General features: G+C 45.4%; 1 protein-coding gene across 1 annotated transcript in view; it reads right to left on the bottom strand.

Annotated features, from left to right (window-relative positions):
• Positions 1–16,797, bottom strand: part of MOGAT2 (monoacylglycerol O-acyltransferase 2) — a 28,478-nt gene extending 11,681 nt beyond the window's left edge. The window contains exons 1-2 of the mRNA XM_030953183.1: positions 16,704–16,797; positions 5,861–6,039 (exon numbers count right to left, since the gene is read on the bottom strand). Coding sequence (XP_030809043.1) covers positions 5,861–6,039; positions 16,704–16,797 — 273 coding nt within the window. The remainder of the gene's footprint in view (positions 1–5,860; positions 6,040–16,703) is intronic.
• Between the last annotated feature and the right edge of the window lie 849 nt (positions 16,798–17,646).

Consider the following 17,646-nt stretch of genomic DNA (forward strand, 5'->3'; position numbering starts at 1 on the left):
CAGCAAGACCACAAGCACAGTGACAGAGGTTTCTGCAGACAACAGTGTCCACCTGAAACTTAGATATAACCCCAAGGCCTGTAAGAAATATCAAGGAGAAAACAACGTGGGAAAGACCACAGGGACCTTCCCTGTACAGCATGTTCATTCCAGGCTGCCCTGAATAAAGCCAGCATGCTTATCACTACTGGGGTGCTCTGAGTGATGACAGTAGTTGAAAAAAAAAAAGTATGTCCCTGTCTTGATTTAAAAGAAAAATGTCTGCCAAGGAAGGTGGGAACCTTCCTAGAATGGGAAGAAAACACCCCTCCCTAAAAATTATTGTAATTTGAAAATTACATGGCTTTCAGGCAAAAAAAAAAAAAAAAAAAAACCAACAACAAAAAAACCCCCACAAACAAAAAAACAAACAAACAAAAAAAACCACAACAAAACCAAAAAACAATGTAGAAAAAGGAGTAACAGTTCGCTGCCCGCTCTAGAGAGGCCAAGAGAGGGAGCCATGATCCCCTCAGCCGGCGCAAGGAAGGGAGGAAGGGAGGAAGGGAGGAAGGGAGGGAGGGAGGGAGGGAGGAAGGAAGGAAGGAAGGAAGGAAGGAAGGAAGGAAGGAAGGAAGGAAGGAAGGAAGGAAGGAAGGAAGGAAGGAAGGAAGGAAGGAAGGAAGGAAGGAAGGAAGGAAGGAAGGAAGGAAGGAAGGAAGGAAGGAAGGAAGGAAGGAAGGAAGGAAGGAAGGAAGGAAGGAAGGAAGGAAGGAAGGAAGGAAGGAAGGAAGGAAGGAAGGAAATTACTCCTTTTGCAAACTCAGCGGCAGCATTCGATCTCAGCACTACCAAGGAGCAGCTGGCAGAACCAGGAGAAGCAGGCAGATTTGACCGTAGTGCCGAACTGCAGCGCAGCAAAGGCCTGGAGCCAAGGACACAAAGTCCCTCAATGCCCTTATGGAAGAAGAACAGGAAGGTTGGACCCACCTGCAGCAAGTGTCAGGTCCCAGATCACAGCTTGTGGTGGGTGGCATCACGCCCCAACTCCTGAAAAATGCTGAACAGAAAAGCCCACATCCCCAGCCAAAAACTCCCCATCCCCACAAAAACTCCACTGGAGTGCCAGGAGACTTCCTTTTGTGTCTTGATGGCTAATTATTCACCCAAAAAGCCACCCCCTACCCCTTCCAGCGTCTCCCTGATAACAAAGGGAAGAAATTCACTGAGAAACCTAAAAAACCACAAGAGTCCTCAAAATTTTCTGAGGCCTAATTTGCTAGAACAGACTCATAACCCAAGTTGTGTGATCCAAAGCTGAGATGTCTTGCCTAAGCCAAGCATCCAGCCCCAATTTTCAGTGACTTCTGTTTGAGGACTGTGGTAAAAATAGATATTGTCAAGCTTATGTTTACACTTTCCCCATTTCACCTTCCTCATCTGAGATTACCAAAGCACCATGGCTGTATGAGGGAGAACGGGATGGGACTGGTGAGAAAAAGCAGCAATGTCCATTCACTTGGCATGGAGACAGAAATTGTTTTTTCTGTTAAGCTGGGTGTATCCTTCATTGTAAAGACACACTGGCAAATGATGAGGAAGGGATTTTGAAAGTGGAGATAGGGTTTGGGCAGCAGCAGACAGATTTCTGACTGCTTTTTGAACATAGTATTGATAAAGCAGTCCACAGCATGCAAAATCACTCTGTAGGCAACATCAACAGCAGGCATCACAGGTTATCTGTTCAGACATACTCTAGATTAATTTTAGACCTTTTGGTATATTTTCCACAACATTATAATGCAGCTGAGTTCAGTCATGTATTGGAATTGAAGAATCATAGATTCATTTAGGATATAAAAGCTCTCTGAGACCATCAAGTCCAACCATTACCTCAGCACTGCCAAGGCCATCACTAAACCATGTTCCCAAGTGCGACATCTACACAATTTTGAAACAGTTCCAGGCCAATTGAAGGACTATAATGCGGGTATATTTAAAAATAAATAAATGAATAGATAAATAAACAGATTATAATATGTTTAAAACGCAGGGAAATTAAGCAGAAATACTTCTCTGGGCAATACCTTGGACCCTGACAATTTCTCACTCATCCCACTTTTCAAAACGCTCAAGCTCATTCGGATCCTGCCTAACTATGATTCTCAAATCATTAATTAAATTGCAGTCAGTTCCAAGGGGGATAAATGCAACAGTAAAGTGGTACTTGTGCAGGGGTGGTATGGGCAGAAGGTGCACCTTGCACACACTGCAGTGGCCTGGCTCAGCTCCATGTACTGCAGCACACTGCAAATTCACACTGCCTAGAAAGCACATGCTCATCCCAACCTCTCTTTGCTTCCAAGACAGCAAAAATCCCTCAGGGATCCATTAAAAGCAGCGTTTAAAGCTGTTTCCTAAAATAAGACAGCAGGCAGCACTTGCTGCCTCCAAACACTTGACCATGCTAATTTTGCTGCTGGGATCTGGTAGGATTAGGAGTCATACTTAATCTTCCCAGGATGCCTAATTCTCCAGGGCTTAACAAACTCTGTCTACACATAAATGCAGTCCAGAGTCTTGGATATCAACCCAGCCTGTGTCCCCAGATGTCACTTCCTTGTGTCCCCTGAGCTGGGACTTTGGGCAAGTGAGGTTGTTCAGCCTGAGGAAGAAAAGGTGAGACCTTAGAGTCCCTGCCAGTGGCTTTAGCCCTGTGCTAAAGGGGCTCAAAGAGAGCTGGACAGGGATTTTGGACAAGGGCCTGGAGACACAGGACAATGGGAAATGGCTTCCCACTGACAGAGAACAGGGTTAGATGGGATATTGGGCAGAAATTCTTGGCTGTGAGGATGCTGAAGCCCTGGCACAGGTTGCCCAGAAAACCTGTTGCTGTCCCATGCCTGGAAGTTTTCAAGACCAAGTTAATCAGGGTTTGGAACAACGTGGTCTAGTGGAAGGTGTCCCTGCCCACATTAGGGGGGGTTAGAATTGCATGGTCATTGAGGTCTCTTCCAACCCAAAACATTTCATGATTCCATAATTCTATGACTGAGAAAGTATTTTGGAGAAATAGTATTATGTGATTGCTTGGTTATAATGCTCTCCATATTAAATATATTTTATTTTTTTCTGCTGTCCTTTTGCTTTACTTCCTCTGTTTTCTCCCAGAGAAGTGGGTAGAAAGACTCCATGGAACCCTCCGGGCCCCCACCGAGGGAGCTGCAGCCAAACCCCATACCATGCTCCCTCTACTGGCGTTAGTGGTCCTCCTACAAGAAAGGATGGACACGGAACACAGGGAGGCATTCAGAAGTGGGGTTCCATGTTCTCTAGAAAGGGACAGGAGAAGGGTCATTGCTGGGCTGAACTGGCAGCTAAATTTCAGCAGAGACGTTGGTCCAGCACTTCACTAAGTGGTGGGTTACAGCCACAAATAATTTACAGAATATATACTGCATATAATTACTGCAGTCACATAAATAATTTAATTACTTTATGGTTTGGGTTGCGATGTGATAAATAACATAGAGAATAGAAATTTTCAGTTCCTCAGAAGTTGCTGAATAGAGCTTAAAGACTTAACTACAAACAAAGATAAAAGGATGTAAAGGTATGCACACTGGATGATAAATGTTGCTTACCAGTGGAAGAACAGATAAAGAGGGCTACATTGGTTTTTTGCAAGTTAGGTAACAAGAAGCAACAGCACATGCCCAAAGAAAAAGTTCAAGGAAAGGTCATATTTGAAATTGAAATATTCACTGAATAGGATCACCAGAGATCCCTTTAGAGGACCTTCCAGGATCATAAAATGATTTCCAGTAGGAGGAAGTTGCATGCAAATTAGTTCTAGGAAAAGTGATGTTTATGTATTAGCTAGGAGACACACTTTAATGAATATATATGATTATAATGTTGTAAAGCCTCACCACACACATTGGATTAAACAAAACATCCTTGTAATGTGTCCTGCACAGATAAAGAATGCCTGCTTTCTAACACTTCAAATTGCATTGGAAAGTTTATTTTCTGCCTGATTTCAGTATCAAAGGGACCTTAAAATTCCACTCCTTGCCATGGGAATGGACACCTTCCACTAGACTGGGTTGCTCCAAGCCCCGTTCAGCCTGGCCCTGGACACTTTCAGGGATGGGGCAGCCACAGCTTCTCTGGGCAACCTGTGCCACGGCCTCACCACCCTCACAGCCAAGAATTTTTTCCCAATATCCCATCTATATCTACCCCCTTACAGTTTGAAGCCATGCCCCCTTGTTTCATCACTATAGTTCCTGATGAACAGTGTCTCTCCATCCTCCCCGTAGGGCCCCTTCAGATACTGGAAGGTGCTGTGTGGTATCCTCACAACGTTCTCCAGGGTAAACAGCCCCAATTTTCTCAGCTGTCTCCAGTGGCAGATGCTCCAGTCCCCTTACTGACTTTGTGGCCTCCTCTGGACTTGCCCCAGAAGTGCCATTTAACCTTCTTAAGATGGAGGCTCCAGAACTGTGCACAGTATTCCAGGTGTGATCTTATGAGAACAGAAAAGAGGGTTATTTCTGTTTGAGCAGCAAAGCTGATGGGCATGTCATCTCTGGTCCTCACTTTGCTCTGGCTCCCCCTAATCCTTATCCCAGGCCCTACTCCATGCAGGATGGACTCTTAGGCTGGGTTCTTATTTTTTCCTTTAGGCTGGTGGGTTCTTTGGCTTTTTGGGCTCCCAACTTCTTTATCCTGGACTGCAGCAGCTTCTGACTCCAGGTGATTTCTGACCAGCTGGGTGCATCCCATCTGAGTTCTCTCAACAGGCAATGTATTCCTAAATGAATTATCTTAGAAATTCCTATTGCCTGGTCTATCCTTAAAGCTCTCTTCCTTGCACAACGCACGAGTCCTTCTCCTGCATTGCTCAGATTTGTACCAACTTGTGACAGGTCTGAGGCAGGACTTGTTGCTGCTCCATGTAGGAAAGACATTCTGTGCTGTTCTTGTGAGCTTGCAAAGGCCTTCTGAAGATAAGGAAAGCCCTGTATCTCTCCTGAGGAAGACACCAGTGTTGTCACCATGGAGACGTGATGAAGGAGAGAAAGTTAAGAGATATGGACTCTAGCTGGCTCACAGAATGACGTGGCTCCCTGATCACCCACTGAGAACTTTGTTTCTTTCTTATAACCAACAGACAGTGAATGTGTATGTTGAGTGAATGTAAATATCTTGAAAGAGTATAAAAGCAACATGTTGCTATAATAAATCTCTCTTGCACGCTTCTGAGGGAGCTGTGGTACTTTGTGCTGTGTCATGCTCTATAACGACAGCTCCATGCATCCATACCATGCCAACGGACACCACATAAAACAGTAAGGGCAAAGACCAGCCACATACATTAAGTAAATCAGGAAATGTCACAGAAGTCCCTCTCAAGAGAACAGCAGCTCTCTGAGACCACCCTGTGCACCCCCAGCTATACCCATCCATCCCCCTCCTCAGCAGAACGGGATGCTGACATTGCAGACCACCCAGGATCTCTTGGATTTTGGTTAAAACTTGGCCCTATGGCCACTGGGTGAATTCTGAGCAACCTGAAGGGCAGGAATGTTGGAATATAGACATGGAAAATAAAGGTGAGATTTCCTTAGCAGTTGGAATGCAGCAAGATTAAATAGGCATGGAAAAGCCAGGTGATTGAAGCATGCGGTTTGTAAAAATGGTAATCCCCATTTGTTACTGTGTCTTTGAGTAATCTGGGAGCTGGGAAAATTATCCTTCAACACCAAGCTCCCAGCGCCCCATGCCATGACTGCTGGCCCCAGACTGTATCCAGATTCCAAGGACAAAGCTGGTCCCTGGAACACTGAAGAGCTGATGGACTGGTGGCACTTACCGTGACAGGGAAATAGTCCCTCATGTACCTCCAAACGACGCAGTTCCGGAACACGTGGATCCGCCGCCCACCCTTGCTGGGTTTCTCCCTGTCTATGAACCACCATGCAGCATAGAGGGCACTGACCAGCCAAAAACGAGTGAAGAAGAGGGCGATGAAGACAGCAGTAGAGCACTGTGCTGAAAGAAAAGCCAGCAGTGACTTGATAGTTGGATTAGGTGGACTTTGGGAGGAATGGTTCATTTGGAGAGGCATTTTGGTCCTGGGATGGAGCCTCCACTGGGCTTGCTGCTGAATTTATCAGTGTGAAGGCACCTCTGATGCAGAGGTGGTTTCTTTTCTATCTGCCCCAGGAACATAAAAAGACACCAAGCACCTCCCTTGTAGCAACCACCAATTTCTCCGAAGGCCACTATGTCCCTCTCTTCCCAAAAGGCTGATGAATCTCACTCCATTCACAGTGTTCTCATGGATCAGCTGTCTATCCCTTTGCTTCTTGCTTTTCTCTGGAGTCAGACTGATCTCAGCAGTAACAGTGGCCTTGTTTTACCCCAAAACTCCTGTTAATACCTCCTGATGACACCTGATATTTTGCAATGGCAGCAAAAAGGGTCCTATGTCCAGTCTGTATAGTCCCCAATGGCTTTATCTTGAACTAATGATTCCCCATTTTAATTGTGTCCATGATATATACCCATAGATAAGATTTACTCTTTAGTGAGTTTTTATTATTGATTTTGGACCCTTTCCTCCACTTCTAATCTTGGATTCCACAGGATTTTCAGTTCTTTCCACTTGGTGTCATAATGGATTTTATAAGAATGCTCTATTTCATTCTCTATGACTTCCATGACTTGGGACTTTCTCCAGTTAGTGCAGCTTTGACCTCTACCTCCCACCTCCCTTATACCCTGTGTTTTGGCATAGAAACAAGAGAACAAAAGCATTTGTGCAAACAAACATCACTTGGTACATAAATTCCCACCCAAGCCCAAAGCCCAACACTGTGTGTCTGCAGATACTGGAAAGTGATGATGGCCACCAAACTGCCACCTGGCAAAGCAGATGTGCACCTGGGAAGAGCTGTGTCCTCTCCATCTATCCCTCTGGAACCCTCAGTATTGCTTCTGAATCTTTGAACCCAAAGATTCATCCAAGTCCTTTGCCTTCCCCAGCTCATGGATTACATAATATTTTGTATACTTTGTTCTACTTTGGGTCTTCATTTCAGATCTTCCACCCAGGGCTGGAAGATATGAGGGTGGAGATGCCCTGCTCAGCTTCAACTTCAGCTGTGATATAGATGCATCCACACCCTCAGGGGCTGAGACATCTTTTCTACCTTTGGGAGGCACCTGATACCTGCCCTCTCCACCTCCTCTCAGCTAAGGCCTGTCAGAGACATGGAATAGGATGCTCCCATCTAAGACCTTCATATATCCCCTGTTTGCTTTCAGGATAAATCAGTAGATCATGTTTGTAGCATTTTTTTTCTTGATAAGTCACCCTGATTACAAAACTTCGCATGAAAAAAAGCAAATCCTTGCCCTTTTTTAGAACACTCCCATGATGGTTCCAATAATTCCTATGGGGGAAAAAAAAAGTGCAATAATCTAACAGGATCCTAAATCCCCTTAAAGCTGAATGGGATTGCATGTCTTCCTATAAGTAGAGACACTGCAGCAAGCACCTGGGTAGGCACTAAGAATTTTGCAGTGGGAAAAAACCTGCAGCTCTCGGCAAAGCAGCAGGTCTAACCTGTAATGCATCACGCAGGTCAGAAAGAACCACTGCTCACACCTGGTGCCACACTTTTAATGGAGTCATAAAAGTCCCCTCAAATCTGGCCTTGGACACTTCCAAGGATGTGGCAGTCACAGTTTCTCTGGGCAACCTGTGCCAGGGCCTCACCACCATCACAGCCACGAATTTCTTCCCAATATCCCATCTAACCCTGCCCTCTGGCAGTGGGAAGCCATTCCCCCTTATCCTGTCCCTCCAGGCCCTTGTCCAAAATCCCTCTCCAGCTCCCTTGGAGCCCCTATAGCACTGGAAGAGACTCTAAGGTCTGCCTGGAGCCTTCCCTTCTCCAGGCTGAACACCCCCAGCTCTCCCAGCCTGTCTCCAGAAGAGAGGGGCTCCAGCCCTTGGAGCATCTCCCAGGCCTCCTCTGGACCCGCTCCAACTGGAGTCTCAGAAAAGAGGAACGGAGTGAGAGAATCCCTTCCCTCAACCTTCTGCTCAAATGCCACAGACACAGACTTTGTAACTCTCAAGAACTGCATAGAACATGAGCTGCAGCTCCAGGGTCCACATGATAAATATACACAATTTTACTCCACGTAGGAGCCCAGTCATCAGGTCTGCTGTGAAACTACTGTGCCTAATTCTCCTTTTATCATACTGTGCAAAGCTCAAAGTACATTCTGCAAAGTGAAGGAGTAGTTCTGGACCAAATCCATGCTTTAGCTCACAATTATATAATTAATTTCTTCCTCAATTAATTTGCAATTCCTTTTTTTTTTCCCCAGAGCAAAATTTGCACTCAGTGACCTTCACTCAATTTCAAGATTTGGGGGTTTTTTGTCCTTTTGAAACCTTTTGGTGCACTGTGGGATAGGGGTCCATTCCTGTCCGAGAATGGACTGTCAGTCTGAAAGTTACTGTGGATGGCACCAAAGAGACAGGAAGTTTCCAGAAAATGTACAGTTATAACTGCATCCAAACGAATTCCAGCCTTAAGCAGGCACCTGATTATTTATGGTCTGTAATTTGGTGAGGAGGAACAACTCCATACCACTCTCTGGACACCAGCACTTTGTGGGCCACCAGTGGCTGGAATATTTCCACAGAACTCTATTAGTGTGTTCCAAAAGTCATGTCAGGTCCCCAGACTAAGTCCACCACCACTGCTCCCACTGCTCAGAAGGCATGGGCAGGTTTGAATTGCAAACAGGTTTGAGGCTGCAAACAGACATGATCCTCTTCTCCTCCTTCTGCAAGTCTGGATATAGCTCCTCCAAAACTTTACACTAATATTTACAAAAAAATTTTGAAAGCAAATCAAGTCACATCAAATTTGATCCCTTATCGTCCTGAAACACCTTTGGAACCCCAAGTATTAGAGTTCCTGGGTTCTGTGAAATTGGATTTTTGAGTTGATTTTAAATGCACAGATAGGAATCAGTCTAAAAATGTTTCTCCCTATCACCCCGTGTAAAAGAATTAAACCTTTTGCTGCAATTATACTTCTGGCAGCCTTTCTAAATCCAGTAATGCCTCTGCCTCTGCCCCTGCAGCTGCCATCAGGAATGTTTTTGTTTATAAAGATCATGCCTGAGCCTTTTAGGGTTGGAATTTTTTTAACTAAAATGTTCTTTTTAGGATAGGTATGTATGTGATAATTTTGATAATAGTTGCATTAATCATGATACCTTTCAATCTGTGCATAGATTAATTATTAAGGCCATTAAAGGAGTGGTTTTGGTTGAAAGGAAAGGGGGAGATGTTGGGATATTGGGAGACATAAGACAGATGATGGACTTTGGGCCTGGTTAACATAAGAGATTTGATAACAGGATGCCTTGGCAAAAGCACATGGAACTTTGAAAATTAGACCTAGATTGCAAGAAGATTCAGTCAGACAGGTTTACCAGAAAAAGCAAATCTCATTAAACTCTGCAAGCAAGAGATGTTGTGATATGCATAAATTTGTGTATGTGATTTTAACATAATCACTGTAGTAAACATTACTAGGCTTCCCTAAAATAGTATATAAGCATTTGTATCCCACAATAAAATCGGATTCTGATCACTGAATCAGTCTTCCCCATCTCTCTCCATTGCTGACATCTGGACTCTATATATGGGTGCTACAGCCCAATGGCATATGCTAAATTGCTATAAAATGGCTTAAGCCCTTACACAGAGCTCTTTCAAGGCAGACAAGGGCTGTAAGAGCAGGCTTAAGGGCATCATGCAAGTCATTGCAGATGCATCAGTTCTGTTATCTGAAAACAGATAATTCTGGGCTGGGCTGAGATTAGCTGCTGCACTGTCTACACTGTCATGGAAAGTGGAGACTGCTTCAAATCAAAACTAAAACCAAAGGGTCCCTGGCAAGAAGGAATGCGATATGCAGACTGTAAATCTTGCACTTTCTGATGAGTCCAGATTCAGGAAGGTTTCTCTGTAGCTGTCCATAGTGAGGTTTGGCTCTGGATGAAGCATTCATAGGATGGTCCTGGACTCTGCAGTGCATCTGTTGAGCAGGGGTGCAGCAACTTTTCATCATCGTCTAGAACCCAGCATCTCATATCTCCATGGCTGTATGAGACTCAGCAAAGACATATCCATGTGTATTTGATGGTTTGTTTGTTTTTTTGTTTTCTGACAGGTCAGTTGGTTTCCTGGGCTGGATTCCTTCAAAGAAGCTCATAGCTTCTTTGCTTCAAAGAAGCAAAAATGAAGTGGTGGGTTTCTTATGCTGAGTTTTGCTGTGAGCTGTAAATCCCTCTCTGGACAAGAAAATGGCCATATCACAGAGAGCACAAATATGCCATGGGCTCCAAGTAAGCCATGGGTTCCAAAGGAGCCATGGGTTTCAAAGCACATGGAGAACTTCTCTGGCTAAGTCTAAGGCAGGGACCATGTCCCATCAAAGTGCTCCTAACCCAGAATTTGTTAATTCAGCCTGAAATAGGGAAAACTGCAGCCCCCCCAGAAAGAGATTTTTGTTATCACAACAGCCCGAAAGCGAGTCAGATTCATACTGCACTTGCTAGTAGGGCTTGCAAGATCACTGCAGAATCACAGAATGCATTGGGTTAGAGGGATCTTAAAGACCATCCAGTTCCAACTGCCCTGCCATGGGCAGGCATAGCTCCCACTAAACCAGGTTGTTCAAAGTCCCATCCAAACTGGCCTTGAATGCTTCCAAGACGCACGTTGCTGAGGTCCTCAGTGTCAGCCTGGAGTCCTGATTGTGGCCACCGACACAGATAGTGCACCCTTGGGCACAGCTGATGTGGGCAGGCTGTGGACTACACTCAGCTGCCAGGGAAGCCTGATCATGCTGGTACCACATGCCCTTTGAGCCAGCCCTGATGACTCGAAGGTTCAAAGTCTGGGTGTGGTATGCTGGGTCTGCAGAGGCAGCATGCCCAGTTCTACTGGCCCTGCACTGGGTTTGTTTGCCATGGTTCAGCTCTGCACTCTCAGTTCTGCTTGGTGTATCTGGATGGGTGTCCATGCGCAGTGGAGAGTGGGAATGAGAGAGGCAAAAAGAAGCAGTGCAGCAGGCTTGGGCACCAGCCTGCTGATTTCAGTTTTCTGCAGTAGCCTGGTTGCACTCCATTACAAGGAGGCACTGGTCAGTACTCAGATCATGTACTGGGAAGGCAATAGGGTCCCCACTCCATGCCCTGCAACACATTCTTACAACCTGCACTCCTCCTCCAGCAGCTGTCAGCCTCTGAAATAAATAGAACCTTTTGTCTCCACGCTCTTGTTAGGAGCATCCTCAAGAAAACCGGCAGTATGGACAATGCCTGCCTGTTACACGGGATGCTGGAGCAGAGCCCCTTGCCGGCACTGGGGCCAAGCTGCTGCCCTCACCCAGCATCCTGCAGGGATAAATGAGTCCCTCCCGCAGTGCTTGGCTTCTCAGGGGATGCATTTGCACAACCATGGCAACAGCTGCCTGCAGTCAGGGCTGCTGGGATCTCTGGCCAAAGGGCTGTGCAGCGGCCAGATGGGTGTTTCAGAAGCCCTCTTCTGGCAGCAGAAGCACAAACAAAGGAGCAGCCGACAGCTAAATCATGCCCACAGAAATTCTGAGCTCTTTGCCTGAGGATTATAACAGCGCAACAAGGGGTGGTTGGCAGCTGATGGGATGAAAATAAGGGTATCTCTTAGCATAAGCTTATGCAGTTGTTAAACTGGGATATTTTGGGTGGGAAGCTCCAGGCTCAAAGAAACTTTGTAAAATGAACCAAACCAGCTGGAATTGCTTCATAAGGTTTTGTTATCACCTTTCTAGTGCCCCTCTTAAGAGCGTTTCTTAACTGCTTTTGGTTCAGATTGTATCACCAAAAGAAACCCAAAACAAACGCCAAAACAAACCAAAAAAACATGCAAAACCCCAAACCAACCAACAAACAAAAAATCTGCAAAAACACACAAAAACCCCAAACAACAAATCAAGTTCTTCCCAGGAAAGACAATAAGCTCTTGAAGGTCAGCCACGGGAGGAGGAGTGGGTTTGGGTCTCATCCTCATTCAGAGCAAACTGCATTTCCCTGTAGGAGGTAGAGCCTGTGTTTGCAAGTAACTCCTACAACTGCAGAGACTCCTCCCTCCCAGCCATTTGCTGTCATTCTGCTCACTCTAGAAGCTATTTCCATCTCTGGAAAGTCAAGTGCCAGCTTGCTCCCAATACCAAGATGGGAAAAACCTCAAGTACAAATTGTTTTATTGGAAAACATTGTTGACGCTCCATAAGTCCCAACTGCATCCATGCTGAGAATGGGGATGTGCTGTTGGAGCACCTCTTAACACTGTGACCACATCTCTACCACATCCCAACTGAATCATGGACTGTGGAAGGAAATGCAGATGCAGGGACAAAGAGGGAATCATGGAGCGCTCCAAAATGTCCCATTCTGGACAGTTGTGTCCAAGACTGCATGGCTCTTGTCAGACTTTCATCTCTCTTGCCAGGCCATGTTGGTGTCTCCTCCTGCCAGATGTTCTCTGCTGGCAGAAGGTTGATCACATGTGGGACCTTCTCTTCACTAGAATGTTGATCACAGGTGGGATATCGTCTGCTCAGGGAGACCCCCAGGGTTTAAAACACAAGTACACCAATGGCACCAAAGATGGTTGTTTGGAGCTTCTCTTCAAAAAAAAAAAAAAAAAGGTAGCTTCATCCATCGTGGTGACCAGCAATGTCCCCTGGCCTCTTGAATTGCAAAAACTAGGATAAGGTGTAGTTCTGAAGAGTGATACTTATGACAGGAATGAGGGATTTGTCTTTACAAAGAAACAGTGAGTCTGCTAGTAGATAAAACTGAAATAAAACAACTCAAATGCCTAATTCACAACTATGTGCAATTCTTGCAAAACTTTTTAAAAGGGAAATCAGTTAGTAATCAAGGTATATTATGATCTAATTAGAGAAAAGTGGTCAATTGTTGCATCCCTGGCTGGAGGGAACACCTAAGCGAATCATGCAACACTATGGAGCAGACACCTGGAATCCCAATGCATTAATATCAGATGCCAGAGAACCTATTTATAATTTAAATTGGATAATTAGGTTACACGCTGTCTTTGAAATAACAACCAACCAGACAGCTACAGCTCTTGACCACCTTGCTGACAAATCCACTCAGATGAGGAATGCAGTATTTCAACATCAGATGGTATTAGATTATCTGTTAGCAGAAGAAGGGGGAGTGTGTGGAAAATTAAATTACTCAAACTGCTTTTTGCAAATAGAAGAGTGGTGAAACAACAAAAGGAATAAGAAAATTAGCTCATGTAGTGGTCCAGACGTGGAAAGGATGTGAATGGGACATGTGTTTGTGTTTACCTGGTGGACTATGGGTTAAACAAATGGTTTTTTTCCTCTTTTGTGCTGTAGCAACTCTAATCTTTTTACCAGGCATGATCCCTTGCTTAGTGGAACTTATTCAATATGTGATCAAAGGGATGCAGGTAGTAGCCATGCCCACTGATGCAGAAATGGCTACATAAGGACAGAAAATTATGTCGCTGCAAATAATTGCAATACTAAAAGAGATCCAGGAACAGAAAATTAAGTAAATTATAACTAAAGTTTGTAAAGAAAATTATTGAGAAAATAAAACAGGAGAGACTGAAAGGAATGAGGGATTTGTCTTTACAAACAAGCTGTGGGTCTGCTGGTAGATAAAACTAGCACTGAGAGATAAAAGAAACAATGGGAAAGATTCCACTGATTGATAAATTGAATGGGATAGATTTGTCTTTACAAATAAACTGTAGGTCTGCTGATAAATGAAATTAGATAGTGAGAGATGAAAGAAACAATGGGAGCAACCATAAATTCCATAGGAATTCCCCTGATTGATACAAGTCAAAAAAAGGGCTTGGGGGAGTGTACATTAGAAAGGTGTCTTAGGCATTAGGCATTTCAGGAAGTCTGTACCTCTCAAGTACCTCAGCCAATGGGGAAAGAGAAGGGAAATGTGCCCAGGAAATTAGGATAAAAAGGAGGCTGTGTCCTGTAAAAATTCGAGAGATCCCAGGGGAACGCCCCATGGCCTCTCCCTTTATTCAAATAAAGTTACAGGACTCCTCTGTCTCCTTTTTGACATAAACCTCTGGTGTTTGTGGAGTAATTTGCCTGACACTTAGCATGAGCCAATCCTACACCAGGAAACATTTAAAGAGCTACCCTGTCTGGATGAGTATTGCACAGTCCTCTGGTCCACTGGCGCAAAGGTGGCCATTCAGGCTCAGGTCTGTAGCAGAGTTTGGAAGGGCCCATCTCAGAAACTGAGTGTGAGTCTGAAGCACAGCCTGTGCTTTCTGTGCAGGTATAGTTCTGGAGATGTTTGTGTACAAAGATCTGCTGTGTTTTGGGCTAGTCAGCAGCTGTCTTGCCACAGCAAAGGAGGAGCTTTACACGCATCCCATCTGAGATTCACAACTGGCGTAACAATGGGAAGCTCTGTGATGTTACCTTTCAGCTTGGCTCCTGATGGGCTGTAAATGGCCCCAGACATTTTACACGGATAACCTACCTCTGATATTTTTATTTCCATAAAACTAGGAAACACTGCAGTGTTCCAGCCTGATGGGCTGTAAATGTCCCCAGGCAGTTTTTCCACTCCACTGATAATGTGCCTCTGTGCCTCCCATTATCATTTCCCTGTGCATCCTATGCAAAACAGCACCTGTGTCATTTCCATCAGCACCTGATGCCCTCCACCAGGCAGTGACTTTGTCTGCATCTCAGTTTGCTGATGTGTCTTTTCCTCAAACTGTTTGGTTTTCTTGGAAAAATGACCTTCTAGAATGTGCAAGGGCATCTGTAAAAAGTGAAGTGTCTGTTCCCAGGGCTACAAAAGCAGAGTCACCAATACTCCTGCTACGGTACCATTCCTCAAGCATGGTAATTCTATTTCTCATTCCTAACACCAAGCAGAGCAACAGCTTAAACCACAAAAACTCTAAACCTAAAGAGCAAGAGAAGCAGAAAACCCCATCCTGGTTTAGCTGCTGCATGAGACCTGTAAATATTCCCATGCACAGGCAATCGGCCATCAACTTCCTTAGTGCCACGCTGCTCTGATCAGGTGGTGAGAAGAAGCCAAAAACGCTGGCACAGATTGCTCAAAGAAGTTGTGGCTGCCCCATCCCCGGGGTCCGGTTCAAGGCCATGTTGGATGGGGCTTGGAGCAACCCAGTCTAGTGGAAGGTGTCATTGCCTGTGGCAGGGGGTGCAACAGGATGATCTTTAAGGTCTCTGTCAACCCAAACCACTCTGTCATTGTATGATCATGCTAAAGACACCATGCTGTGGTACTAATCAGAGCAGGAGCAGGATTTTGCAGCCCCTAAAATCACCCCTGACTTTGAGCAGAGCCCCAAGCAGTGGTTCCTTGTCAAGCACCCCCTGTGCAACGATAACCAGGATTTTTGGAAGCTGATTAATCAAGGTACCTGATAAACCTTCTCCTCCCGGCATCCTCACATGAAGCCAGGGCATCTTTCAGTCAAACCTAAGCTATTGGAGACCATCCAGGGACATTTTTGATGGCTTCTCCTGCATTTTGTGATGGCATGAAGAGCAAGATAACTGGCAATGACCATGTGAGCAGATGTTTCTATCTCTGCAGGATCTGATGACAAAGGTGGACTGGCTTCTTTTCTCACACCACCAGCTGACATCCCATCACATGCCGTCTGTACACATTCTCCCCCACACCCAATACACACATACCCACCAGTTCTTTTAGGAAATAATGCTATGGCATTGTGAGAACAGCATGGCAAAGCTCAGGGCAAGACCTTCTAGGAGTGCACCGTGGGTTTATTTAGGGAAAACACACCCTACAGTGGTAGCCATCACAAAGGCAGGCACCTAACTCCTTGGTAATCACTGACACGAGTCAGAGGAAGGGGATGGCAGCTCATCCCATTGCTCCCAGGAGATCTCTGACAAAAGCTGGAATGAAGTGAGAATGAAGGCTCTTCTTAGGAGCCTTTTTCCTCCATTTTATAGGAATGGAGATGCCCTGGGCTGAAGGTAGGTGAGACTCCATCTCCAAAGGCAGGGCCAGACCACACTTGCAGCTCCCTCTGTGTAGAGTGTTCAGCTCCACACTGCCCCAGGGAGATGCAGGAAAGCTCCATTTACTCTGGCTCTTCCAGGCCCTCCCTCTGCTTTGCAGGACATGTCCTGGCACCAATCCCTCCCATGCCTAACATCTATCACCAGGGACAAGAGAACATGACAACACTGCAGGTGACAATTTAAAGGGGAGTTTTAGTGGCTTCTCACATCTTTATAATTTTATAATCATGCACAGCTTCTTTCTGGTGGGTTCACAAGGTTCAGCCTGGGGTGTTCTTGTTTTCCTCGCCAAATGTGCTTATGATTCATGTATGTTGTGAGAGTGTTTTGAGGCCAAATGGGACAGGAGCCAAAGCAAATCCATATCCGAGTGCTGCATAAAAACGTAGGGGATTGTAACTGGTTGATCTTTAAGGTCCCTTCCAACCCAAACCATACTGCAATTCTACGGAAAGCTTCTCTGGCTTCTCAGAAAAAGGAAAGAGAGATGTCTCTTACCTAGACCCAGGAAGCTGCAGACCCATTGAGCCACTGCTGCTGTCTGAAGCCTTCTCTGAAGTGGCACAGACCACGGAGCAAACTCAATTTTCATCTTGGCCTCTGCATGCACGTCTCACAAGGAGAAGGAAGCAAGTGGTGAATGCAAAGTGCAAAGTCAATATCTACCCAGTGTTACAGTAGAAGGGATTGTGCAACATCCTCACAGTGGTGGCTGCACACAGCCCCATTCCATACAGGGAGCAGAGGGAGGTGTCATGGACTTTATACCACCATGACTCACAGCATTGTTCAATGGTGACAATTTCATGCTTCTTCCACCCAAATCTGGAAAGTAAACTCCATTCAGGACCCAATCCTGCTTTCAAAAGATCCCGCCTCTTTCAAATTTTGCAATATTTAGATATTAGCAGAGACAATGAGGCATTCATGCCTGTAAGCCAGTTTTATTTCCCCCCTTCCCCTACAAATCACCCTGTGCACTGCAGGAAGGAACAAACAGAAGGGATGAGCACAGGCAGGTCGCTTTTGTTCACAGGTGATGTGATGTGGATGGGTTTCAGTCTCAGCCAAGGAGGTGGGGAGATAACACAAGGGTGTTTCACTGCTGAGCACAGGGTACATGAGCCTCGTGCCTCTGCCAAGACACGCATGGATGGCTGGTGGATGGATGGGGCATATGAGTTTCCATGTGCATCCTTGCACACATTTATATAGAGAGAGGAAATACTCCTGATTTGTATTTGTATCTCCAAGCAGGTGCACAGTCTGAGCCTCTGCCTTGACATGTGCAAAGAGATGCGATTGACTATGAGGGAAAAAAAAATAGAAATTTGGGGGGGGAAATCCTCAAGGAACTGACAAGCCCCTCAGGTAAGCAACAAAATCATCTCATCAGAGGGCTGGGAAAACCAAAGGTCTCACTGTAACCAAGATAGAGAAT

Source organism: Camarhynchus parvulus, chromosome 1 (assembly GCF_901933205.1).
Source record: "Camarhynchus parvulus chromosome 1, STF_HiC, whole genome shotgun sequence".
In the NCBI taxonomy this organism is placed as follows: Eukaryota; Metazoa; Chordata; class Aves; order Passeriformes; family Thraupidae; genus Camarhynchus; species Camarhynchus parvulus.